This window comes from Sander lucioperca, chromosome 21 (assembly GCF_008315115.2).
Source record: "Sander lucioperca isolate FBNREF2018 chromosome 21, SLUC_FBN_1.2, whole genome shotgun sequence".
NCBI classification, from domain to species: Eukaryota; Metazoa; Chordata; class Actinopteri; order Perciformes; family Percidae; genus Sander; species Sander lucioperca.
This window is the reverse complement of record NC_050193.1, coordinates 24,726,397-24,754,362: the sequence shown is the minus strand read 5'-3', so window position 1 is coordinate 24,754,362 and position 27,966 is coordinate 24,726,397. Positions and strand designations below refer to the sequence as shown.

Sequence of the window (27,966 nt, the reverse complement as noted above, 5' to 3'; positions counted from 1 at the left end):
TATTCCCCACCAACTTCAAACACTGTGCAACATCAGTTCAAATGAAAATGTAATGAAACCCACAGGGAATTAAAGGATCACTCTAGCAACAGATAATAAGATACAGCCAAAAAACATATACAGTATAATAGCAGAGCAATACGTTTCACACCCAGCCATTTAGACTGTGAAATAAAAACAGTCAATAAGACTGCACAAATTAAATAAATGTATGATGTAAAATATGATGTGCTAATTGGAAGCAAGCAATGCTACATGACAGCAGTGAGAATGTATGCAGCAGGACAAATAAATAATACACATTTACAGTACAAAAGTCAAACAAAAACCCATTACAACTCACTAAAAACAATTACGCCTCATACACTACAGCAATACATCATTTGTTCATGCAGAACGTGCAGATTTGCATTATGGGTACATTTACGAGCTTGTCAGGTGCAGTTTAATGTAAATACATGTGAGTGAAGACACTCAGTGTGGAGGGTAGAAGCAGTTAAACACACAGACCTTTAACCTCGACCTCTTTCTTTAACTCTGACCTGCGCCTGAACCCAAAACTCACACCTTCTCCCCCAAGTTGCTGCTTTTACCTCTAGGTGCAGCAGTAAACAGAGGGATGTTTCCCCCCTCTGTGATATTCAATAGGTTCAGTGGAGATAAACTGTGGGGCACAGTAGTTGTATGCACCAGGCTCAGACCCCCTCTATATGACCCCAGAGGTTAGGCAAAGCAGGTCTGCTCCACTGGACTTCTGTAAGAGAGCAGGATCATTTACCTTCATATGGCTCTCTCTCTCTCTGTGTGTGTGTGTGTGTGTGTGTGTGTGTGTGTGTGTGTGTGATGCTCTCCAGTTCAAGCTAAGGAAATGAAAAGTGTTTTCAAATGTTTTCACAACCTGGGGGAGTTTAAGGACCTTGCTAATCACAACCACACGTCGAAAACCTACTTTTGACACAATCCCACACAGCTAATGGATATCCACCTACACACTGGATTACAGTACAAGCTGTACTGTGTGAAACCATGGCTAACCAATGCAAAACAATTTCATTCACAAATCTGGTTTCGATGAATAATGGCTAACTTGAATTTCCTAGCTGGAGCCAGTAATGTAATATGAACTTCTATACAGTATACCAACGGTCAGCTAAACATAGCTATGTCCATTTCCTCCATCATGAAAACCCCAGAATCCCATTTATAGTATCATCTAATCCGGCCTCCCCCTGCCTCTTATGAATATTTATGCTTTCCAGTGCGTTTAGGTTAGAGTCGTACACCGTTATCACTGGGGGCATGTCCGAGACGTGTAATTGTTTCCATCCATGCTCATGTTGTTTACGTTGCAGGGCTTTGCCAGCAAAATAAATGTTTTCTAGATATGTAAACACAGCAACCAATGGCAACAAGAATGTTTCAGCAGCGGTATTAATACATGAGGTATGTTTACAGTAGTAGAATAATTTGGTTAATTAATCTAAATTTAGAAATTCCAACTCACTCTAGTGGCCAGTGGACGCCACAATGACCTCTTTCTAACATCTTTTATAGGATTAACTAATACATTTATTGAGGTCATAGTCTGTGCTGCAGACAGCCTGAAGCACTTCCACATACCGCTTTACATCAGCATGAATTTCCTGACTCTCTAAAAAGGTAATTCACGCTAAAGAAACCAACAGCACCACCGAACCTTTATGAAAGACAGCTGCCGGTATTTTTTCTTTTACTGTACAGACAATATGAACGGGGTCACTCATAACGATGAACCTACAGAGAATTATCGCCATAATCTGTAGCTCCCCTCAGCTATACAGAGCTTTATAGTGAGTTCCGGCTGATTGTTTAACTGTACGGCCCACAACTTTACAGTTTTGGTTCAGTCTCGCTGTCGTTTTCGGCCCTAAAAACCCACTGTACACTACCTGCTGTACAAACAGCAGACAAACACAGTTATAGATTAGCTGGTGAACATAGTGGAGCATTTAGCAGCTAAAGAGTCAGATATTTCCCTCAAGAGGTGGTAGAGACCAAAACAAGAGCTAAAAGAGTGACTTTTGGACTTACATTCAACAGGTAGACACACAAATAAAAGCTAATGTTCTGTAACTTCCGGATGTGTAAAAAAAAGCAACTTGTTTGCTAACAAGTTTGCAATATCAAACTTGAAAGGTGATGATATGTCAGATAAAACAAGCCATGCCAGAGCCTAACAACACATCTGAGTGGGTTTTAAAACTGGCACAGTCGGAGGAAATTTCAATTTCTGCCATCTTTGCAGTATGCCCGTGCACATCTAGTCTGTTTTTTTGGCAGGCGGTTGTCCTGCACTATTCACTCTCTCTGCGTCTCCAACCAGCCCAGTGCCACCCCCACCTTGCCCCCTTTAAGCGGCACACCCTCCTCTAAAAGCTTTTTTAATTATGGCAGCCATTAAAGCAGGTCTGGCTCTGGTCTCTGACTGATGGTAGTGTATGCACCACTGCTCCTCTGAGCCAGCACTTATATGACCACACACACACACACACACACAGTACATACAAATGCACAGACATACCACATGCACACACATGTATAAATGCACTAGACGCAAAATGATTTGACCAGACAATCGAACTGGCTCCATTGGCATTAAATCTGTCTAATCATCTTTTTTTAAGTCTGTAAAAGTGATAGTGGCATGCCCTCATCTACTCAAGAGAGAGAGAAAGGACATCAAAAAAGAGCAAGAGACAGGGGGCAAAAAAAAGAGAAAGGGAGGGAGGAAGACAGAAGAGGAAAAAAGGGCATGAGGGAGCAGAGCTATAAAACACTGTTTCCATGTGTCTCCCTAAAGAGAAGGTGTGTGTCTGCTGCTAGATTGTTCAAATAAAAAAAGCTATGCTGAAAAATAAATGCAGAGCTAAAGATAGACAGCGCAGCACGGCGGACTGGATGACTCATCCATTGAAAACAGATAAGTACACTTTCAATTATTGATCCTGTATCATAAAACAGAAATGAAAATGGTGACATCATGCACTTGATGAGCTACACTGCTGTTGCCTGAACATTATGGGGAAACCTAAAGTAAGCTTAAGTTCCTCAGAGCCAGGCAGCCAAAAATAAGATGTGTTTTTAGGATGTGCAAGTGCAAGTGTAAGAGCTCCCAGGCTACTTCTACCTGTGTGAATGTGTCTGTGTTTATGGGATCCAGAGGTCGTCTGGTCTACATAAGACAGTAATCCAATTGTCACTGTTATAAGAGACGTATTCGACCCCAGGGCTTCACAGGGTCACGCTCGCTTCCTGTTTGGACCAATGGGGAGACTCCATCAATGGATTGTCAGGCTGCTACAGCCAGTGTCAAATTACACTGCCTAGGTCTGGGAGCCACAGTGCTCCCAGGGGTAGTTTTTGGAGGTGTCCATATGTGATATGTGGAAGTTGGGTGGGGTTCTAGCTAGGCGGGTCACGCAGCCACAGAGTTGCAACCCTACCCACTTCAAAGGGTCCCTGTCCTTCGTATCCCTGAGGGCACCCTGCTGTTTTCCCTCTGTGGCACCCCCAACCGGCTGGCCTCACAATGGCGGATGACGCAGGGCCCCTGCTCAAAGGCCTTGAAATCGGACACCTTCCCAGCAGCCCCGCCTCATCATGACCTCCCCTGTGTGTCTGATGCTCAGAGCATCCCAGCTGATAGTGGCTCCACTTTGATCTAGCCTAAAAAATAAAAAACAGTGTAACTCGAGGACACAACATTAGGACCACAAGACTCCCTCCGATATCACCATATAGACCATATGGAGCGACCTGCTGTGGCTACACTATCTTTAAAAAGGATGCTCTTATATTATATATAGGTTGAGACATATTGCAGGCCTCTCTAGTATCAGGGCAGAGGACAAAGGAGAAGATACAACGACCACAACAAAGCCTCACCTGTCCTCTGGCTTATAATTATGCATGGGAGAGGGCTTGGTGACGGATAAAAAGATGAGATGAAAGAGTTCCATTATCTGATGACTTTTAATGATAACCTGTGGATGTTAAGTGTATATGTCCCTCTCTTCTTTGCATTTTCCTAATTTCCTGCAGGCTCGTACAGGATGAAAAACAACTTCCACAGAAGATATTCAATCGTTGCAAAATAAAGTCTTAATTTTATTACGTCAAAGTTTGTTTTATTGCTATTTTACTGTGTCCAGTGACAGCACTGCAAGGTAACTGAGGAAAATGCAGACCAGACTTACAAGTTAATGGGCCATAACTCTAAATATAGCTCATATCGTCCTTTAAACTCACACTTTCCAAGTGATGTATAAGTTGAGCAGGCCAAACCACCAAAAGGCTCCTTCATTAGAGAACACTGGAGCATGACCTCGTGACACAGCTTCTATTTTTCTCCATTGCTTAACCAATAGTGATGGCCATCACTCATGTTGATTAAGTAAACCCCAGTGCTAATAGATTTCCTATGGAAGGCCCTCTGACAGAAGTACAAATGTATTCAGACTGAGCCCCTGAGGCACTACGCCGTGATACATGGCTCCAGTAACTGTCCAGGAAATGTTTTACGAGCGGACCAACTGGCTTGTTTAAGGTCAAAGGTTACATAAAAAAACAGATTGCTTTAAACTGTGTCATTCGATTGACACTAGAGGGAGTTTAAAGGAAACCCATCATGCCTCACAGTGGGAAATCCTAAACCGGCTCCTGAGATATTTATTTTTAGTATTAGAGGGAGGTTAAACAATATAGGCAGTGGAGAGGTGCCGAAGCTGAAATCCACTGGTGTTAGGACTGAGTCACTCTCACCCCCCATGTTGTCAAAACCCAAACAAACAGCAACACTGAGTCACTAACACCTTTCAACACGCTGGGACCCAAACACAAGCTAGGGACAGGTCAGCACTGCAGGCAGAGACTCACGTCTGATCAGAAGCACGTGAGCAGATGACGACTTATTCTGGCTGACCCTGTCAAAGTAGTTCATGGATTATTACGGAGATCAAGTGTCATTCAGATACTGTACTGTCTCCTTTAATTAAAACTACTTCCCTGCCATTTGGATTTTCTTTCATTACACTTTACACTGCCCAGTTGGAAGTTGTCTTGCAGTGATAGCAGTGTTTTTGTTTGGTAAAAAAAAACAAAAAAACCTTGTGCCTGGATTTAATCTTGATGAGCATTAGGCTGAAAGCATTTTTGACATCTTCCAATAGCTTCTCACTGAGTTTTATTAGCCTTAAAAAAGTTTCAGGAATTTCCTCAGCCCACAGAGAAACTTTAACTCTTAACAGTTTATTTTCTGCCAGTCTCTCCTATATACTATAATGTATCTAAATGATCTGAAAACATTGCTGAAAACAGAAAGCAATGAAAGGGCATTTGGAGTAGTACATTAATCAACTCTGATGTGTGAAGGAAACCAGACAGCCTCAGCAGCTTGACTTTGTCAAATTGGCTTAATTCCATGAAGCTTTGGCAAAAGTTAAATTTCTGTTATTTGTTATGCTCTAATCTTCTTCGAGACATCCGCTATTTTACACTGTTAAAGTTCCTTGAATTTATAAATACCATATCTATAAAATGATCTTTCTGCATTCCTGGAGCCAATAAGTCTTTGGATGCTGCTCTTTGAATGATATTCTTTTAGACCTACTATTGCAGCCCACCACCTCCCCAACAACATGACATCCAGGATGTTCTGGGAAATGTCCACCTGCTGGTTTTACTTCACAACCACCAGTATCTAGTGTAGCTGTCCTGTAAAACAAATGCCTAAATATGATCACAATAAATGATAAGTGTGTTTTTACTATAACACACCTTGAAATGAGGGCCTGAGATCTATTTAACCAGCATTATAGGCATGCATATGCTTCAGTGAGCTGAAGACTGTATTTATGCCTCACTGTGTACTAAAGCAATACAACACTAACTGCAGACAAAACACTATTCAGTTACAGAAATCACTTTTTGTAAACAATAAGAAGCCACACAAAAGCTATACAAATGTCAGAAGTTGTAGCCAGCACATAACAACCACTTCCACTTAGACAACTACTATAGTTCAGCACAGCCCAGTGTGCATTGTGTTGAGTTGTGCTGAACTATACTGACTAAGTACACTGAAAAGAATTGCTATAGCAACAGTTTAAACTTTATCCTGATAAAGAGCATTTTCTCCTCATCTCCCAGGCTTTCTCCAAGTGTTTCATACGTTAACAGCCAGCTCAATCTTTGTGCATCATTACAAAACCAATATATGTTTGTATCACTGCAAGGCCAAACTGCACTAACCGCCCACATGGCTTATTAGCATTAGGCCTACCAATGGTCAAAAAGAAAACATATGGGACATGAGCTGGCACACATAAGGTTGACACCCTACACAAATTGTCCAAACAATAATACTAAGGTACTTAACCAACAGCTAAAAGTAAGTTTAAAGAAATATGTACTCACTGGTCACAGAAGAAAAACGGTCATGTCCAGTTCTTTGTTGCTGGTTGTCCCATCACCACACCTGTTGCTCCTCATGTGTCTTTAGCCGACATAAAGCAAGAAAAGTTCCGTTCGTATACAGCCGAACACGCAATGTCGAAGAGATACACAACAGCTTGAATAAGTACGGTACGGGAAAGCATCCTGATACGGCCTTAATAACACAAGTGTATCACGCACCGCGTTACTTGGCAGTAATCCCATTCAGTTTTAACTTGCAATATGGCGCTATGCCAGGTCAAGTTCAGCAGAAAGCTAACATTAACTTAGCCTTGACGTTAACGTTACTCCACAATGTTGTGACACTTTTCTGCATCGTCAACTTCCACCCTCTCTCGTTTTAACGGAACAACAAACCGGTCCATAACACACAGTCACAGCACAGGAACTTATTTTATGCTCCTGGCTAAAGTGTAGCATAGCTAGATAGCTAATTCGCAGTCTAATCCCTTTCGGCACTGGCACCGAGAATGACTGCACCCATGAGCTTTGAGCAACCAATCAAAACACGAGGACACTAGGGTCAATTTTTAGAGATTAAAAGATTACTAAAATCGTTTATATATTAATATGAATACTGTTAGATTCACTTTCAAAAATTCACTTTGGTTAAAAAAAATTTCGGGGGGAGCCGCAACCCTCGCCGCAACGCCTGCCTTGCGGACCCTGTCCTGTCCCCTTTCTTCAGGAACTAAGCTTTATGAAGATGCTTCACATATGTGGTCTTATTTCTAAAGTCTTTCTTTGCTGCTAACCTTAGGCTAATATTGGTCTTTCCTTATTGAATTATAGCCTATCTCTAAACTGAACTTTGTCAGCTGTGCTGAGTCTCAGCTAATAGGCTAGGCCTACTGCTGATGCCTACAATTGGCATGTTCACATTCATGTTAACAACTGCAATATTATAATGCTGATGTGTCCTTTCATAAACTGAAGTGTTGGGAATGGTTGACCTGTTTGTGACATTAGATGAAAAGTAAAGGCGAAAAGTCTTCATCCCCTGATGCCCATGACTCTTTTTACCGAATCTTACAACAACCCATTTGTTGTAAAGATATTAAAGTGTTGGACTGAGACACTGGTCAACAATCCTTCCCTGTAGCTACACCACATGCGTTGCTGAAAAATATTTGGAGGAGCATTTGAATGGAACCAACCTCTGTGTCTGAGTCTCCCTGTCGAGGTCTGGAAGTAATCCACTCCTCTAAGGAAAGAAAGAGGGAAAATTATAAAGCTGACAAGTCCCAAATGTGTATCCCATCCCTACTGCAACTCAATTAACCCTCTGTGGTAGGCTACAGTTAAAGTTTACATCAGACCCCAAGGCAAAGCTATGAGGAATATAGCCTACTCAACTTCTGAAAATGTTTTCAGTGGGAACGAGGAAGAGAAAATATACACAGGCATTAAAATACAGAAGCTATATTCAAAACTTAATGATTAAACAGTTGATAAGAGAATATTGGTGACTAAAGGAAATACAAACAAATGGAAATCTAAAGACTTTCTTTTCTTTTTCTCATGGAAGGAGGAGGAAATGAAACGTAAAGAAAAGGGGGATCTGTGCGGGATTAATGGATCTGGGTGTGTAGACCTCCCCAGAGCTGGATATTTGATTCTCCTCCAGACCTCTTTTCATCCCCAAATCCACATTTAAACCTCCCTTCATCCCTCAGTCCTCTATATTTCTAGTGCCAGCATCTGTCATCACTCCTACTTCCTTCCTGACCTGTTTTCTTATTGTGCCCTCGCCTCTTTTCAAGAAAGACATTGATTAGCAGAGGACACCGTGATTGACTGCTCTGTCACAGAGCAGCTCATGGAGATTCAATCAGTCCATTGTTATCTTGAAGTGCCTCATTTATATCTCTGGAGAATAAAGATTAAGACGGAGAAGGGGAGTAGTGAAAGAGGCTGGGACATAGAAAGACAAAGTAACTGTTGGTGTTAATCTGACATTTCTTTACAGTAAATTCCCCCTATCCTGCTATAATTGTGGTATACAGATGGTGCAGTGCATCAGATTAAGTCACAATGAAACAAGATAGATATGTTCCAGACATGAAGCTTGATACGATCTCTATGTCCTAAACCAGGAACACCAGCCAGAAATAGATTTCTTTCCTTTCCGCTAATGTGCTCCTCACAATAGAGGAAACAGTCGCAGCGAGCAAACACTGACACGACACCTTGTTCAGGTTGTCAGACATCAGTCTCCCATGTTTGATGGATGGTTATCGATATCCAAGCAGGGGCAGTCTGCACGTAGCCAGAGGTGCTCATTAAAACTCCAATGGGTTTCCTTTGATTACAGCACCCCCAAGCGGCTGCAAGAGCTCAGAATTATTCCTCACTCTTCAATCACATCTGCATAAATGTAGTACAGTTCAACAAGCACATCTGTATCACACATAAATTGGCACTGTGAGATCAATTTTGCAAATCTAAACATAATCTGCAACATGAGAAAAAATGCAAACAAAAAGAAAATTAATAATACATTTATGTCTGATTCATTGGACTCATTAGGTGATGATTATTTGTGGTATTTAAAGGGGCAGTTCACCCAAATTACAAGAAACATATTTTCTCACTTTCTGCAGTTATCTCATAATAATAAAGGTGAATGGAACCATGTGAATGGAACCCTAACCCTAACCCTTTTAAAAATGACACTGTAAAAAATCAACAGCAAAGTGACTATCCAAGATTTGGCTACTCTCAATAATCCTGTGTTTTTATTGAAACTACTTGCTACAGAAAAAAAAGAATACTTTCTAAAGAAAAAAGAAAACTTCCAATAAGCCCTAAATCCTCACAGATAAAATGTTTTTACAATGTTAAAGCGCAATGCATTGTGGGTTTTTCCCCTTAAACAAAGTCTGCAGTATTGTGGACTTCATGAATGTGTGTGTTCTAAAGGTCTATTTCTTTATTTGTCACGTAAAATCATATCAAATACAATTTCAGTGAAATGTAATCCTGTCAGTTCCTAGTAATACAAATAAATAATATATATGTGTAATGGGGGGGGAGGGGGGGTAGAGGCATTGTTTATTGTATGTTCAGCAGAGCTCTTTTCAGGACTTCTGCGCTCAACCAGAGTCGTCAAAAACTTGGTGATTTCACATTGGGACAGTCCTGATCCCTCTTAGACTTTAAGGTGGATATTGTAACCGGGCCAAAAAGTGTTGAATATGTTTTCTGTGGATAACTCAGAGTACCAGGGACACTGTCTCTGGAAAGGTATGCTGCTTTAACATTTTAAATGTAAATGTGCAATGCTTTGAGCACCACAAACTAAACTAAATTGTTTTCCTTAGGGGTGGCAGAAAAAAATCTCAGTCAATACATACCACTTGAGGTATTTTGACATTTGGGTGAACTGATCCTTTAAATGACCTCCATCACCCATTAGTACCAGCACTGCTAAAGCTTTCCCTCCATCCTCAGGGGTGCAGCAGAGACAATAGACACTAGAGGGCAGCCAATACTCATTTATCCACCCTGCAGCCATCTCACCAGGGTGTCTGTTGTCTGCAGCTCCTCATTCAAACTGAATTACACTGTGAAATAGGATTACGTGTCAAGCAATGCAATGATTGAGGACAATTGTTGGGAGTTTGGCAGGAAAGCGGAATAAAAGGAAAATAAACAAACACGCATCCCTATTTGTCATGCTGATGTGAGTCGTCTGTGAAACAACATTAAGATAAGTCGATCCTGGGTGTCAAATGATGGGTATCTTTGCATCCACACTGCTTTTTTTTTCTTTTTTCAAGTGAGTAAAAAATAGCAGCCGCTTGTCTGGCTGTTCCCCAGAGAGTATACAGACTGAGTTATGGCCCTATAATTATGTGCAGGAGTGAAAGTGTGTGTGTATGAATGAACGTGCTCCGTTTTAAAAGGCGTTTTATTATGGTTGCTGTTTCTTCAGATTGTGGGCCAGGGAGCGGATCTCCCTTTATAGGTTTGCTGTTTCCTCTCCCAGAGACCTCCCTGATACCCTGGGCAACTGGAATAACTGTCTCGCATTATACAGAGACATGTTTGGCTTCTGAAATAATCTAATAAAAAAGAAGGAGAGAGAGAGAGAGAGAGAGAGAGAGAGAGAGATCAAGCAGTCTCCTAAGTAGATGAGCTCATTCCCATCTTTCATCAGCATCTCCTGCATCATAATGAGCAGTGAATCTGTATGTGTGCACACAGTCAGATGGGTGCAAGAGAGCAGTCGTCTTGCAGCCAAACTCTTTGATGTCTCAGTCACGCTGGATTGACAGGGCCTCATCTCCTCTGGTGACCATCCTCAGCTCTGACCTGGCACCTCCAGGGGTCAGGTCACTCAGAATTAGGGCCGTCGAGCCAATTAACCCCAGAACTGAGATCAATTAACCCTTTTACACCGGCGCAAGCAGATAACACCCCATGCATTATCAGCAGGTGCAGAGAAACCACCAGATCAAAGGGTTTAAAATGGGCTGATCCAAGACAAAATAACACTGATAGAAAAGGTTCTGCCCTAGTGACAGAGAGATACAGACCAGGTCTTGCTTGTCAGATTGAAGCGAGCTGCAGAGAAAGAAGAGCAAATGGAAAGACTCAGCGAGATGGACAGAGCGAGAGAAACTCATCTCTGAGTCTAATTAAGCAGAAATGGAGCCGTTGTAAGCCAGGGGACCTGCGTAGTGATATTTTGCATTCCAGGCCATTAACCTGCTCTTAATGAACTGTGTGTTATTAGGGAAAGTCTTTATCGATAACACTCCCCTGATGTGACGGTCACTGGTTCATCGGTGCTCACAGAGTAGCCTACGTTGATTCTCTTCAGCGGGGCTCCGGATCACTGGCTGACCTGCGGGGAGGACATACAATCTGATTGTAACATGCATGAGGTGACAGCATGCTTGAGGATCAGGCTTTGTGACAAATTCATGTAGCTGCAGCTTTAACATCCTTAGTTACTTTATGACACAGGAGTTCTTTTTGTTGTGACAAGCACAGTGTAAAAACAGACCCAGTCTTTCCCAATCAATGATTTTCGCTCACCCACAGTGATGATTACAGGCTTGGTGATGAGGAATGGCCACAATGTTATCAGCGGATTAGCGAGGCTGTTGTAGTTTGAAAAAACTGATGCCACTTATACTGGTTAGGGATTGGAAAATAGAGGCAGATGCACTCATACAAGTGGAACAGATGTTTATTGTTGTGTAGTTATTGATTATTATTTTTAATTGTTTTTTTATTTGATTGTATACAACATGAATTGAGTGGATGGGATGAGAGAAAGTGGCTAAAAGAGTAAAGGAGGGAGTTGCTGGATAGGTGGAGAGAGATAGAGATAAAAATGGAGGGGGAATAGAGAGAGGGAAGGGGGGAGAGAGAAAAGAGATTTGTGGCTGAGAGAAGAGGGGAGAGGCACAGAGAGAGAGAGAGAGAGAGAGAGAGAGAGAGAGAGAGAGAGAGAGAGAGAGAGAGAGAGAGAGGAGAAACTGTTAAAACGTGTGTTCTCTCTTACCAGTCTCAGCTGCAGGAGGCTGCAGCTCCATCACTTCAGGATCTTCACTGGCACCGGTTACCAGTTATAATCTGCCCACTTCCCAGTCAACCCATTTTACTCTGAGCTGGGATCTCTTTATTTGTTTGCATGGATGATAACAGCTTACCGCATATTCATGGATTTCTCATACCACAACTAATTTGACTCAAACCCGGGATTGGTGAAAACAAAAAAACAAACAAAAAAGGGGGTACTCCAGCGATTGTTTTTAGGTTTGTGGAAACTGCAGTTCAGCCTGTGTTGGACATGGAACCGTGCGTCAGCCGAGAGGGCTCCGGTGTCGGGGGAAGAACATCTTCCTGAAGGAGGAAAAGCCCGTGTGCGGGAGTTTTTTTCATTTTTGTTTTTTGTTACCAGGGGAGGGGGAGCTGTGGGCTTTACGCGCCGAAATGATGCGTCCCAACCGCGGCTTCATCCTGCTCCTCCTCAACGGAACCGCTTGTTTGGTAAGAAAAGACTGGGAGTGGGGTAAAAGTCACACTGTAGTCTTTACGCATCTTGTTTCAAAATTACCTTTTATTATCCATGTAACACCTTGTACCTGCGTCACACGATAAGGTGTCTGCGTTTGCACCACAAACTTACAAACTCGCGAATATAAGTAGACTCAAATTATGCAGACAAACATGTGGAAACGGTAACGGAGAGCGGAGATGATGCTGGTCCAAATGATACATTACCATGCAGTGCAGGTCATCTGTGTTTCTTGCAGAGATGCAGAGATAATTCTCGCCTGATGTGCTCTGTTCGTTGCTTCCAAACGCATGTGTGCTGCTGATGTCTATGTTATTTTGAGACTTATAATTATTAAGTACATAACATTCACTTTGACCCGGCTACTAGGCTCAGGTACGGCGGGTGCACTATCACTATTATCAGCGAACACTTGTGCTGGCAGCGTGCCGAGCGCACAGTGCCGCCGGTGTCCAACATCAGTGTGAGTATTTGGAGCCACGTCAGTCTTTTAACGTATCATTTAATCTATATATTTGGGTCACTTTAAAGTATGTAATTGCCCATGAAAGTCACCATTTTCACCTAAACAATTACACGAAAAGTGCACATGCGTCCTAAATCAATCAAACTACAGGCAGGTGTTCCACTTTTAGCCAAAGAGGCAAAACAAACAAAATAATGTGAAAGCTTTCACCAGTTTGATATGTATACAGTGAGTATACTTCATCACAGACTGTGTCAGCCAACATAAACGGCAAAACAAAATGCATGTAAATTGAAGAAAGTGGGTTTAATTTGCAATAGCTCACACACCTGGCTTAGAATAAAGAACCTAGACCAGGCACAACATATTTGATCAGATTTTTTTTATGTGACATTCATTTGCTACAAACAGCTGCACCACAATGTTATAGGCAATGTGGTTATACTGTGTGAGACTTAAGGCAGAGGATGTCCACAGAAAGATGAGACAAGCAGCTCTTCTTAGTAAAGTCTTTATTCTGAGGACTTACCTTTTTGTCAGATACATACAGAATGTATACTGTGGGTGGTGAGATAACTTTGAACTGAGTGAAACGTCTCATTAGAATCTCTCTTCTCTTAATTGAGAAGTAACACTAAAAACCTCCAGTATATATCTTACCGCAGTAAACACGATACCTTCCTTAAGGAGCCCCACTGACCTATAACACCAGATGTGTAAACATTAACTATTTCTGCGATCCTAATAAATGCCTCCAACATTACATAACCTATACTATCACATTTAGATCACCCACTCCTCTTTCATGTACGCTCGCAGATTCATTAAAAAGCAGCCTTTAATGAAAAATCTGCTCTTGATTCACATGAGAAAACTTGAATACCATTCTTCTCGGAAACCCCAGGGCTGAGCAGCATAGGGCCCAGGAAATGAGTAAGCTCTCAAAAAAACCCAGTGAAAATACTCAAGTGAGGTTGAGTGCTTGTTTGATGCACCCGTTTGTGTCGGCATGCCTTCTAGGATGACCTTGTGGTTTTCATATTAAAGTATTATTCAGGTGCTCACAGGGAAATAATGGCCCTTTTGGTGATTTGAGGTCTGACAGGCAGGGTTTGTGAAAGACTGAACACACACATTTATTTAGCTGAGACAGAGCTGTTTCAACAGATCTGAGAGAGAGAAGAGACCACACACTGACTTAAAAAATGGGGGATGAGCGCCTTTTCAGCCGTTGTATAACTAGATACAAGAGTGTGGGATAATAGGCGTAACACTCACTCTTGTGTTGTCTTGGTTCTGGGAGCATTTTGTGAGCTGCAGGACCCTAAAGGTCTGTGGCTAATGATAATAGAATTAATTGGGGGCTTTCTCTCCCTCTCCTGACCATGTATCTATGAAAAACGTACATGACATCCCTCAGCAGGAGCTCTTGCGTAATTAATTAGTCCTGTGACATTGATAAATTATAGAGCAATTAATAAATGAAGTAACTTTTTATTATGCAACAGAGTCGTGATTAATAATCGTATACGCCTACTATGCATAAAAATTCGATTTGGATGATTTTCTGTTGTAATTGCTCCGCAATTCTCAGAGAGGGTTGAGTTCTCGAGGGGCCTTTTCTAATATAGATGACTATTAACACAATGTGCCACTCTGGTTGTTGTTTATGTGATGAATGATGTGTTTCAAATCTTAAATATTCTTGGTTTTGAATGGAGGGCAATGAATAATATAAACCATCTGAGTTGCATAATGACTGCTTGAGAAATTATGTTTATTTTTGGCAGCGGTAGAGTTATTCTTCTTCTGTGATGCTCGGCAAGCAGACTGGATTAGTTTCAGTGAACTGAGTGGCTGATAAGCATGTATCAAGAGAATAGTCTGTGGAATATTTAGGAGGATAGTTTGATATTTAGTGTCCTTTCACTGTCCTTGTGATTAGCAGTCAGCTGTTGGTTGAGCAGAGCCAAGATGTTTAATAGAGCTGCCACTAATTATTATTTACATTACTGATTAATCTGCTGTTTTAATTTTGTGATTCATCGATTCGTCGTATGATCTATAAAATGTAAAAAATAAATTGTGAAAAGTGCCACAATTTTCACATTTAAGCAGCTGGACCCATCAAATGTTTTGTGATTTTCCTTGAAAAATTACCTAAACAATTAATCGTTTATCAAAATAGTTGCTGATCATTTTTCTGTCAATCAACTAATGCATTAATTGACTTATTGTTTCAGTTCTAATGTGAAAACCACCAAGGGCATAGTTCATCACTAAACAGATGCAGCAGGCGCGAGGTGAACTGAGCTCACACAATCCGCAGAGGAGAGACAGGTGGCTCTATAGGATGAGTTGACACATTGAAAATCAACCGAGCAGGTACAGAGTGGTGACAAAGGAAAAAGAGAGGAAGTGAGAGGAGGTGTAGATAAAGTGCTAAAAAATGGAATTTGTTAAACATCTGCCTCAGAGGTTTGTACACCTCATTGACAGTCATCACAGATTCTTTCTTCCCTTTGCACAAAGCATCCAAGAAAATAATCCACATATACTTACAACTGCAGCAGTGTGGCGGAACCGTGCACAGCACAAGGTTGACAATGTGAATCCCCGGACCAGACTGAAATCTGGGAGGGGTGAGGTCAACAATCTGAATAACTACCAGTAGAAGAATGAAATGCAACAGGAAAGGGCATTGAACTCGACTGCCACAGTGAACAGCAGACTCTCTCCCCTGCAATTACTCCAAAATCACTCCACAAGTATAAATGTCAACATCCCTGGTCATTACAAATAATTATGTTTTAAACATAATTATAATTTAACTCACTCAACAAGAAAACAAATGTTGGCATTTAAAACACGTGCACACACAAAAAAAAAGCATGTTAAAGGCATACTATGCAAGATTTGTACCTTAATATAACAGCTTTGAAGTCATTTCGATGGTAAACGAACACGTAGTAGGGCGAATCATCCCGATAGCAAAGGGGGGGGGGGCGCCGCTGGCAAAACCAGCACTGCAGGTTTGATAGGTGGCGCCCCGCCAAATCTCGCGAGAATCACGACTTGCCTTAAGGCACGACATCACATACATCAACAACATATAAGAAGCAGCCTCTATGGAAGACACTAGCACGCATATCAGACATGAATCATGGCAGAGTCTACGAAGAAAGCGCGATCGGAAGAGTCAAAGAAAAGAAAACGAGAAACTGACCGCGTGAGGAACCGGACAAGAGTCCCACTCGGTCAGGCTTTCACTCGTTGGCGAGAGCTAAAAAGCAGCAAAGGTAATGTTAAATACAAGTACTCCACATCGACTCTAGGGGTTGCTGTTTGACAAAAATGGAAACTGCATAGTATGCCTTTAAGACCTTGCATGTGCTGTAACCTTCATGTGGTAAAGATCCCTGGGGACGCAGGCGCTCGGTTCTTCATAAATGCATGTTGAGCTCCCAGCTGCTCTTTCACACCAGAATATTCTGGAAGGGATGAACCTCAGGTAGCCTGTCAGTGGCCATGCGAGACAGGACAGCTTTGTACTCCTTCTGATTGCTTTCAGTGCAGATGCAGACGCTGGCCATCATGCTCGATAGCTGGATTTCACCTCTCTGGCCCTGCACAGAATGTCACTGTTTGCAGACTGAATTTTGATGAAGACATTCATACATATTCCAGGGTTTCTGTGCATGGAGGTTATTTGAAAGTATAAAGAAAAGATGAATTCACAAATAAGGATCTGGTGCCGTTACAGTATGTTTCCCACTTCTAAACTTCTACTATCGCCCTCTATTTGACATTGCAATCAGCAAGGAAACACGTACTTATCTAACACGGCAATTAAAAACAAATTATGTTCTTACATTGAAAGCCTCGCAGAGCCAAAATCCCTTTCATAACAAAGACAAGATTGTGATTAGGCTGTACAGAGAGCACCACAGCAATGGGACGCTTGAATCATACATAGCAGTACAACAGCTGAGACAATAAAAGGCATAAAAATCTAAGCAAAACTGCCTGTAGTTTGCCTGGAACTCCGCCAGACAGCATGGTGTAACAAACTTGAAAATGTTTGTGTAAGATTAAAAAGCAGAGGCTTTTGGCCTGTCAAAAAGCCTTAAATTCATGTTTCTTAGATACCTGTCCTCCTTGCAGGGTCGCTAACCTTGTCCACCCAGATACATCCCCGACTAAGCAGAAATACCACCTTAATCCTGAGAAAACAAATAGAAAAAACTCAGTGTTTGATAGAGCATATATTGCATTCAGACACAAATGTGAGCAGCAGCAGAGTGAATACATTTTTTGTTTTGGGGATTTCTCGCTCTCTTGAGTCTTCCTCTTTGCCATCACTGTTGCAATCTGTATGTCAGAGCTCATAAGCTTCGACTCTCCACCTCACATCCCACACAGGCACAGGAAACACAAAACTCATTCATAATTGTCAAATTTCTATCATAAGGCTGCAGAAACACAGTGGAAGCAGACAGAACAGTTTATTGTGCTGATGACATCTGTCCGGTACTTTCCCCCATAAGGGGGCGATTTAAAAGGGACAATTATGAGCACAATAATATGCACACCCCTTGGTAGCCATTGTTAGAATGATTGCAATATATCTTGGGTGAGCACACGCCATATACAACTGCAAAAAACTGATCATTTACAAAAGATATTTCGTATAGTGTGTGTTACAGGAACCAAACTGATGCCTATAGCAGCAATGATTAGTTCAATAAACAATTAGTCAATTGACAGTAAATTATTCAGCAACTATTTGGTTAACAGTTTCATTTTTTTTTTTAAGCAAAATGCCAAATATTTGCTTGTTCTGGCTTCTCAAAATGTTAGAATTTGCAGTTTTTCTTTAATGACATCTTATAGATTTTCAACAGTAAAATAAAACTCTTTAGGTTTTGGATTGTTAGTGGGACAAAACAAGGAAATGGAATGCAGGACATTTTATAGATCAAACTAAATTATGTTTATTGGTCATACCCATTTTACAAGTTCTGCCATGGCCACTGCTTTCCGAATCCACACGCTGCACATTGTTCAGTTTTACTACATCATTATTTCAAAAACACTCAGCTTCAGCCATGAACTTTATGAATGCCAGCTGCTTTTACCTTTTTTTTTTATTATTGTGGATCTACATTTATAAAAGTAGTTGGTTTGCACAAATAACTGCATGATTGTTGTTTGTCTCCCTAATTTTGATGTGTATGCTTTTTTGGCTCTGCCAACACATCTTCTGTAACTGTATGACTCCTTCCTTGTGTTAAAACCTATTTTGCTTAAACATTTTACATTCATTTGTATTTGTGTATTGATCAAATAAATAACCCAACAATGAGCAATCACAAAAACAATAAATAAACATGAATAAGCGGTGAATGAGCTGCTGGCATTATAATGAACCTACTGTGGCTTCCTGCTGTAGTGTAAAACAGCCTTGAGTTATGCACAACCACAGCAAGAGTGAGCCCAGAGGTCCACCACTTCCCTCCTGACCACCCGTTAAGGAAGCCATCGGGGGACTGTCTGCCCCTCCCCCCCTCGCCTCCCCCCTCAGGCTCCCAGCAGCCCCACAGCGGAGACAGACAGAGAGAGAGCTTGAGAGAGACGGACAGAGAGAAAGCACGCTCCCTGACACACTGACAGCTCTTCATAGTGAAGCGCTGAGCTGTCCTGAGACAGAATGTCTTGTCTGCTCAAAACCAGCACAATATATTGTGGCATTGCTCTCTGGGAGACTGCAGGGGAGACAGAGCAGATCCTGGAAGAATATCTGTAGGTTTGTCTGCTGGTTTGAATAGTAAAGGGTGGATTACAGTGCACAGCTTAAAGAAAAATGACTCGTAGCCTTGGGTAGAATGAGTGGGTATAACTCCCAGGGGATCCAGATAAAGACGCGCTTGACTTTCACACAGAGGAATAACTAAGGATGAGAAAATCCATAACAGACGTTTTAATTTCAGAGAGCGTCTGCTGGAACTGACAATAGCAAAAGTTGTTTTACTGCGTTGTGAAAATGTTATGGAAAGTGTCAATACAGAATGAGGTTTTCATCGTTTCAAGCATCCAAACAATATTAGAAAAGGCGGTGTGGGACCAGGGGACGTGGGTTTATTTGAAGGGGGAACATCAGGTTGTCTGTGCAGTTGAACACCGAAAGAAACTGAAGCTTTTCTGATGCCCCAGGCTCTGAGGTTCATGCTGACCTCATTGTGGTGTGACTTGAGCCGCTGGATACCACATCAGAATGAGACCGGGGAGCAAAAGCCCATTTATATTCTCTCACAATCTGTAAACAGTCTGTTCTGCCTGAATGAACATGTAGTGTGCAGTTCACCAGCATGCTGCCCAGTGACGGTACAGTGATTTTCAGGGTCAGAGTGGTGCACATGTCCAGACAAGGCCCGCTGAGGGTCTTTACGGGGGTTTCCAATTAAAGCAACACGTAGCCACAGGGATCAGGGAATTTGGCTGAGCTTGGTAGAAAAGTGTTTCAAGTATAAAAAATGGATAATAGAATTTTATTTTTGCAGAGTATAGTGGTTTCAGAATTGCCTTGAGAAAGTATTGTTGTGGAGTATAGGACAGCAGTTATTTTGAACATTATTTGTTTATTATTTATCCATGCCCCACTTCACAGTGACCCGGTTAGGAGTTGTCGTGTTTTCTATTTGGTAAAGGTTCGCTGATCTAATGCACAAATAGATTGTTGTTAGTTCATTAAAAAGTGACATATGAGTGTTTTCTCAACTGCTCTCTGTGTGGTCACTTAAAAATGAGGTTGCTTTAAGAGTTCCAACAATGTCCTTTTCTCTGGTGAATTCTAATGCAGTTGAGATCTGCGGTTCACACCTGTTGTCAGGATGCGTGTCAAATGTTTCACAAGTAAGCACTTGTGATCAGATTTCACTTCCCCGCTTACTTTTGCTTTTATCCGTCAAAGACTGCTGCTAAACAGAAACAGAGTTTGACTTCAGCTAAAGAAGCAAATTGCTGTGGCAGTTTAGTGCTTCGCTGTTGTCCGAGCTGTGTTGCATATCTTGTGACCTCGCCAGAACTTCCAAACAATCAGAGATGCATTGCATCCGTGTTCACCATAGAAATGTGGACACCCACCTCTGCAACCACATCTGGTTTTAAAGCTAATGGCCCTTTAGTGCAACTATAAGTGTGACTGGAGACCGTTCACACAGTTACACACATTCCCAGGTGGGAGCTGCACAGTTAAACCATTGTCTTCGGATTTGACCGAAGTAATTAAATAAACAAAAAAATAATAATTAATTAGCTTTTTTGTTGGGGATTGAAACTGGCAAATGTTCAGGTATTCATGCTTTTGGTAAGCACTTTATTTTTTGTTACATTGGGCAAAAATTCCATAATAATCTTTCAGCATATTGTAATTCATGTGTGGTCTGAGAGAAAACTATACTGCTGCACCTCCTTTTGGCTCTGTATTTAGGCTTCAGAAAATCTAGTCTTCACAGGAGACTTTGGTCAATCACATGTCATTTAAGAAAGAGAGAGAGAGAGAACGTTCCTATTGGCTGTCCTGCACATGTATTTCCCTATGCAAAGAGGGGAGAGGGAGAGCTGCAGAAAGAGGTCTCATTCTACTCTAAAGTCTGGTGTTTTTTTGCATTCTACCCACTGCAGCTTTAAGCTCCCAGGCAGGTGTTCAAAATCTAACAAAAAGACTGGAGCATTAAGTCAGGCAACAGGCCTTGATATTCAATTCAATTCAAACTTTTTATACCTGAACCTCCGTTAGATTTGTAGAGTCTTTTTAGCTTTAACCAGACAGGTGTGAATACTGGAGCAGCGCTTTGTTCAGTTTTGTTGTTAGTTATTATGTCTAATTCTGTGCAAGAGCGTTGAGAGTAACAAAAATTGGACTCTTTGTATGTGTACACATTTACTTGGCCAATAAAGCTGATTCTGATTCTGATTAATCAGCTCTGCCCCATCAGTGCATGCTTTGCTCCCTGCTCCCTGGGGATAAACTGGGTAGAAACAGACCTTCTCCACCCTCCTCGCACTTCCAACTTGTCAATATCTTATAATGTAAAAAATGTGATAGCCAATTCAGAGCCGGCTTCTCTCTGAGCATACAAAATGAGCCCAACTCCACCGGGACCACACAACTGAGCCTGTCCAAAATGAGCTGGGAAAGCGGGTGGAGGATGCAGGAAGAAAAAATAGATAGGGGAAAGAGTTTAGAATAAAAAAGATTCAGTGTAGTGAGTTTGTTCACCCACTGCAGATCTAAGCTCTAGTGACCCCCAAGAAGCCGGAGTGAATTATTCATTAAGAGTCAAATGGCTTGTTTCTTGTGAAATGACCTTTCCCTTCCTCACCTCGTCTTGGATCTACACTAGCCAGAAGAATAATCAGTTATAAGGGCACAGGCATTTTCAGATTTTAATCAAGTAACAGGGAAGTCTCCTGCAGTGAGCATAATAGATCTGGAGATGGGGAGAGCAGACAGAGAACAAATAATAATATAATATAATAATAAAGCATTGACGAACACTTACACTTACTCACAAGAAATCTGAGCTGCCTTGTTCTTTAATTAAAAATTGATGTCATATTAGAGATGACGATTTCAACGCAACAGCCAGAGGAATATGGAGTTTTGATTAAATGTGTCAGCTCCCACAGGACAAGCACATGCTTTCAGTCCCACTGGGTGGCTCGACAGGAAGATTCTCTGTATCAATCAATCAATCAATCAGTTTACTTCACTCCAGATCATGTATCCATAAAACTACAATTTCAAAGTCATACCTGTACGTTTGCCTGCTTGTTCGGATAGTGAAGGGTGGTAACAGTGCACAGGGGGAGGGTGGGGGTGGGGGTTTAGTAATCAGTTGCCTATTTACACATAGAGGAGATACAGAGCAACATTAGTATTCATCTTTCTGGCCACCTGATGAATGTAAATCCAATAATCACTGTACATTAAGCTCTAGGTTGGTCTCTACCAATTCCTGAGGGAAATATTTGACTCTCTAGCTACTAAATACAGCCGAAAATGATGCTATAAGAGCGGTGGGAGTGAACCAAAACAGCAAAGTTGCGGGCCATAAAATCAAAACAATGAGCTGAGAGACACTAAAATGCTTTGTCGAGCTGAGTTAATCACTTTTAGCGACCTCTTTTACTTTAAACATGGTCATTTTATTCACTGTTATTATAAATCAAAATACTGGTTATAGCTGCTTAATTATTTGGTCAATTTTCTAATACCTAAGTCTATGTCTTCAAATTGCTAGTTTTGTCCAGCCCGCAATATAAAAAACAAATATATTTGATTCACAATGATACAAAACTGGCAAAACAGCAAATCCTCACATTGAAGAAGCTGGGACCAGAGAATCTTTACAAAAAAATGACTTTAACGAACAAATCAATTATCAACTAATCGACTAATCACTTATTGTTTTAGCTCTAGTCTCCAGGTAATTTCTGAAGTAAAACATGTGCAGCTCTTGGTAGGATATGTGCAACCCTTGTTCATTTCCAGGAACTCAACAAGTAAAGTCTGAATGTGCAAACTCAAGTGGGAGTCTAATTTTGGAACAATATCCTTTGGTTGACACACTGGTCTGTCACCAGTCCCCTGCCTCTGTGAGAGTTTTGGCATAGATTTCACTTAAGTGGCTCCCTGATCTCTCTGCGGCCTTATGGCCATAGTGTGCTTCTGTCACCCGGGGAAAGGGGTTAAAACGGTGTACCTGTCACTGTAACAGGCTGATTATTGCCTGTGGAGCTGGCAGGCTTGTGAGGATCGCTCCCCTGCCCACACTCCCTGCTGGGAGAGAGGCCTGGGGCCTGTGCTCACTGAGGCTGAATGACTCACAATTACCACAGTGACAGCGCCTGCAGCCACCTCCCATCCTCTCCAGCCGTTTCACTGACTCACTTAGCGCACATGACAAATGACAAATCACCCCAAACCTCCGCCCCCTCACTAAGACCTGATTGCCCATCACTTTGCCTACAGTACTTAAAGCTGGGATACATCTTGCCAAGTTTCATGAAACAAAACAAACATATTCTGAAAGTAACTTGTTCTGGCCTTTGAAAGCAACATTTTACGGTGTCACACTACATAGATGGTGCATATTTTAGTATGAAGTGAACAGTAAACCTTTGACATTAAAGTTGCAGCCATGGAAATACTCAATTTGTATTCAAACTCAACAAAACCCTTCTTTAATGTTACAACACGGGTCGCTGACAAATCATTTGTGGTGCATCATCAAAGGATGATTTCCTAGACTGTGTTTTAAATATGAAAGCAAGTGAGTGTTGTGAATATCCAAAGCAGACAGCATTAGTGCTCAACTGCTAACAAAACAATGTCGGGGTGTGCATGCGAAAATGTGAACATATTCCACTAAAGTGAAGCAATGCATACATCTTTTAACCTTGAGAAAACAACAGTGAACTCGGGGGTTTTCCTACACCATTTCAAATTGCTTAAATTGCATAAGTCAAAGTTGGAAGCATGCTGATAGTTAAATCTTACACCTCATATACTCTCCTAGTTAAATGCAGAGCGGCGCAAGAGTTGTAGTAGTATGCAGTTTTTCAGAACAGAGTGTGTAAAAGTAGTGATTGTTATAATATTGAATGATTAAAAATATGTGCTGCAGTGTAACGTGTGACCTCTGTTACCATTGTTCACCAGATCTCCTCGGGTTTGAAAACACTCAAGTAGTAGCCTATGTAAAAAGCGATACTACAGAACATTAACCACCAGAAATTAAACCACAATTTAAAGGCATCATGGTGGTGTGTTGAAAACCACACAGCATCTGTTCTCTCACTGCAGTAATAATTGCAGCTCTGGCTCAGTTTTTTTCTTCTTCTTTTTTTCCAGAGCCATATTAAGCTCATTTTAACATTTGTCTTTGACAATGATACTGCACACTGTATCTGTCACCTCCAGCAGTGCAAAACACTTACATATTCTGTTTAACAAAAGCACAAGGCTCACTTTAGCTCCCCTCCTGCAGCACTGGCCTCTCAGGCTTTTTAATGAAGACTGTGCAAGAGATAGGGAGGGATGCCTTGCTCAATATATAGGGTATAACAAAGCGTTCTGCAATTTGTTAAAATACGAGTGTTGGCGCCATCTGAGAGTCACTTTAGACAGCTGGCAAAATGATCAGTATCTTAAAAGCAAGGGGCAATTTTTATAGAAATCAAGAGTGACATATTTTTCAAGAACGCTAAAGGGCCTTTTTGTAGGACACCACGGGGGCTCTTAAGTGCTATCTGGGGAGGCAGGCAGAGTGCTACGCTCTGTGCCCGGCAGCCAACAGCTCATTGAAGAAGAGAAATCAAACACAATCAGTTCAATATGAGCTTTGGGGAATGGTGTATTTGTCATCAAAGTCATTCTGTTTGGCCTCAACTTCCCCCTCTGAAACAATATAGATACATCTGAAAAGATTAAAATCAATATGTCTTCTCAACTCTTCAAATTTGTGTTCATTATTTATGAGTTTATAGAGCTATCAGAACTATCTGATTCAAGAGGAAGGAGTCCTTGTCAAGGCAGTTATCGGCCCCCGTGGGGAGACTGAAGGATCTGAGCAGCAGTGTAGCGTAGCAGCAGACAGGTAACTAGAGGAGAGGGCATCTGGCCTCTAACACCCCCTGTGGTAATAGGGCCAGATGAGGGAAAGAGGGGAGTCCTCTCATCTGAGTCCAAACACCAGACCACAGCCACCTCAGCGGGAATCCCCGCAAGGCAGTTGAAATGCGATACACATTGTTATGAAAGGAAATACATGTTTTCAGGGAGACAGAATCAATATCGCTGACTGACTGCGGCGCAAGTGAACAAATGTGAGCGAGCTTGAAAAACCTGCATAAAATGGAATAAAAATGAGTCTGACTTAATAATCCTGACTAAGCCTGTATAAGGAAGCCCTGGCAGTCAAGACAGTAGATGGATCAGAGTACAGACAGAAAACCATGCATTATGCATCATTGTAAAATCTCTCCGGGAAAAGCGCACATACACAAACTTATCCCGCATTTGCATCACTTATTGTTCACGTTTACAACTCAGAAATCCACAATGTGTGTGTGTGTGTGTGTGTTCTGCCAAATCCAAAGGACACAATAATGCTGGTGACTTCCATGGCGCATTAGACAGAAGCTACCTGTTAATAGATCGTTACTGTTGAATAATTAGCCATTACATTGCACTCACATTCACACAGTCTTCACAAAGCTACTGCTGAGCACAGCAGCACCATCTTATCACCCTCACTCCTCTTCCCCTCGCCTCAGTTGATGTTAACATCTGACAGCTTTGTGTGTGTGCCGATACAGAGTTTTTTCTTTAATTAAAACACTGGAAGTCTTAATTGGACATTACACTTTATTCTTCAGCCCCCCCACTTGCCCAGCTCCCCTTCCTCAAACACTTTGATCCTCCGACCAAAACCTTCCAGGCAATAATAGTTTCCCCTGTTCCCAGACTCACACCGCAGTGCTTAAGAAGCAAAAAGCTCACTTTAAAAAAAGAAACATGGCTTAGTCTGCTCTCCATTTCGACTTTCTTCTTTTATGATTTTTCAATTTCTCTCCAATTAGATGATCTTCAAGTGACCATTTCTGACTTAGTTTGAGTGAAAGTGAGATGAAATATTTCCATAACACCTAGGATGATGTTTTGGCAATGTAGACACAAGTGTTTGAGCATGAATCCGGCTCCATGAATCCAGATACTTTAAAGGGGCATAAATCATTTCTTAATGACAGAGCTTTATTGTTTAACAGGATTATAGACTTTGTAGAAAATTGTCCACCCTCACAAATATTGATTAAACTGCCCACAAGAGTAACACACTTTATGTGAATTCAGTTTTGATGTGGCTTTTCTGTTTGAATCTGTTCTTTGATCCCTCTGGCCTCAAGTAGCTTGAATGAGGCATATGAGCCCATTACTAGGGAGCTTAGGGAATTATATCGGCTCTGCGAACACTAGACATAAAGGAGTATTTTCTCTCACGGCCGGGGTAAACAAAAGAATGTAATAATAGCAATACCTGAAAAATTCCAACCATTTATTTATATATATATATATATAGCATTGACAGAATGTCACGGTTACTACCACTAGAGGTATGAACGGTAAATTAAGTATCGATTAAGCCTTTAATTTGTTTTCTGTTCACGTTTCTTTCTACCTTGCTGATAACTGCCTACGTTCTGTCTCTCTTTTCTCCTTCTATCCCCACCTCCACCTCCTCTCTCTAGGTGGCCCTGGGTCAAGAAGATGACTCCTCCAGCCCCAAGAGCTCTTCAGACGACTCCTCCAAGACTGTGGGCCTCCTGAACGGGCAGGCTCCCCTTTCGCCCCTGAGCCGCTGGATGCTTCACAGTAAGAGCAGAGCTGCTAACACCACCTCTCTGGAGCTGCCCTACCGCTCCCCAGTCCCTTTCTCCAAGCAGGAGTTTTCTAAGCAGGAGTTCTGGGAGATGTTAGGCAGCGACCTGCTCAAACCCGACGCCTCCAGCTCCAGGGTCAAACGGCGGCCCATCGTTAAGACCGGCAAGTTCAAGAAGATGTTTGGCTGGGGAGACTTCTATTCCAATATCAAGACGGTGAGGCTTAACCTGCTGATCACCGGCAAGATTGTGGACCATGGTAACGGCACGTTCAGCGTCTACTTCCGCCACAACTCCACGGGCCAGGGCAACATCTCAGTCAGCCTGGTGCCACCTGTCAAGGCGGTGGAGTTTGACCTGGAGCGCCAGAGCGTGGTCTACCCCAAAGACTCAAAGATCTTCAACTGCCGTGTGGACTATGAGAAGGTGGATCGCAGCAAGCGCACCTCACTGTGCAACTACGACCCATCCAAGACCTGCTTCCAGGAGCAGATTCAGAGCCACGTGTCCTGGATTTGCTCCAAGCCTTTCAAGGTGATCTGTATCTACATTTCCTTCTACAGTACGGACTACCGCCTGGTCCAGAAAGTTTGCCCGGACTACAACTATCATAACGAGATGCCCTACCTGCCCTCGGGCTAGAAGACTTGGAGGGGGGAGGAGAGGTGGGAGGGGAGAGGAAAAGGGGGGTGAGTAGGAGTGACTGTAACACATGAGGAGGAAACCAGGGCTGTGAATCGTGTTTAATGCCATTGTGGCAGCAAGACACCTTAAAAAAAAACTCTCTGTAGCCTAACTATTGTAAAAACATATATGCAAGACAAAAACTACAGTATGCATAATGATGATAATGAGGCAATTGGAATGTGTAACTGCAGCATTCATTAACTGGACTGGCCGTAAAAATCAAACATGCACATTCTTACCTCAATCCAGTTTCTAAATGCCAACTCCTCGCCAGCTAATTCTTTTTTCCATTAAACCATTTTTGAATGTCCTTTCTTTTAATCACCCTTTATTTATTTATTTTATATGATATTTCACTCTTTTGCAGTCACAAGGCGGCATTTCCAGTGAAAGCTGCGATACGATTCACTGGAGAGTTGTATACAAATTCAGACTTTATTACAAACATCATACAGGGGCGGCCTCTGGCTCACCCAGTAAGAGCGTTCGCCCCGTGTTGACTGAGTCCTGCAGCGGCCCGGATTCGAATCTGACCTGCGGCCCTTTGCTGCGTGTCATCCCCCATCTCTCTCCCCCTTTCGTGTCTATCCACTGTCACTATAATAAAGGGAAAAGCCCCAATAAATAATCTAAAAAAAAAAAAAACAACATCATACAGCGTTTAAAGCTATAGTGCGTAGCTTCTGTTGCTCCCATGAGGAAATCAACAACACTGTTGGCGCGTCCACATGATACAAGCCTTACGTGAGCTAGTAGTCAAGGAGGACACGGAGGATTAAAAAAACATGATGGGCTCTTCAGAAGAGGTAATTATCTTCACTCGAGCTCTGCACGGGAAAGT

The 27,966-nt window shown here is 41.9% G+C and overlaps 1 protein-coding gene and 1 long non-coding RNA gene across 2 annotated transcripts; one reads left to right on the top strand and one right to left on the bottom strand.

Moving 5' to 3' along the window:
• Positions 1–271: 271 nt before the first annotated feature.
• LOC116064004 lies at positions 272–19,783 on the bottom strand. Its single transcript, XR_004108414.1, has 3 exons — positions 19,771–19,783; positions 18,607–18,616; positions 272–788 (listed from the first exon to the last, which is right to left on the bottom strand). It is a non-coding gene; the product is annotated as an uncharacterized LOC116064004 (long non-coding RNA).
• On the top strand, positions 12,016–27,576 carry LOC116064003 (neurexophilin-1). The gene is made up of 2 exons (XM_031319058.2): positions 12,016–12,498; positions 26,307–27,576. Exons 1-2 carry the CDS (start codon positions 12,442–12,444, stop codon positions 27,078–27,080), a joined length of 831 nt encoding a protein of 276 aa, XP_031174918.1. The 5' UTR covers positions 12,016–12,441; the 3' UTR covers positions 27,081–27,576.
• The last annotated feature ends 390 nt before the right edge of the window (positions 27,577–27,966 follow it).

What these genes read in the sequence shown, in the direction of transcription:
- LOC116064003 (XM_031319058.2), top strand. Translation starts at nt 12,442, where the DNA reads ATGATGCGTCCCAACCGCGGCTTCATCCTGCTCCTCCTCAACGGAACC. An exon ending in TCAACGGAACCGCTTGTTTG is followed by an intron (nt 12,499 to 26,306) that starts GTAAGAAAAGAC and finishes TCCTCTCTCTAG; the next exon opens with GTGGCCCTGGGTCAAGAAGA.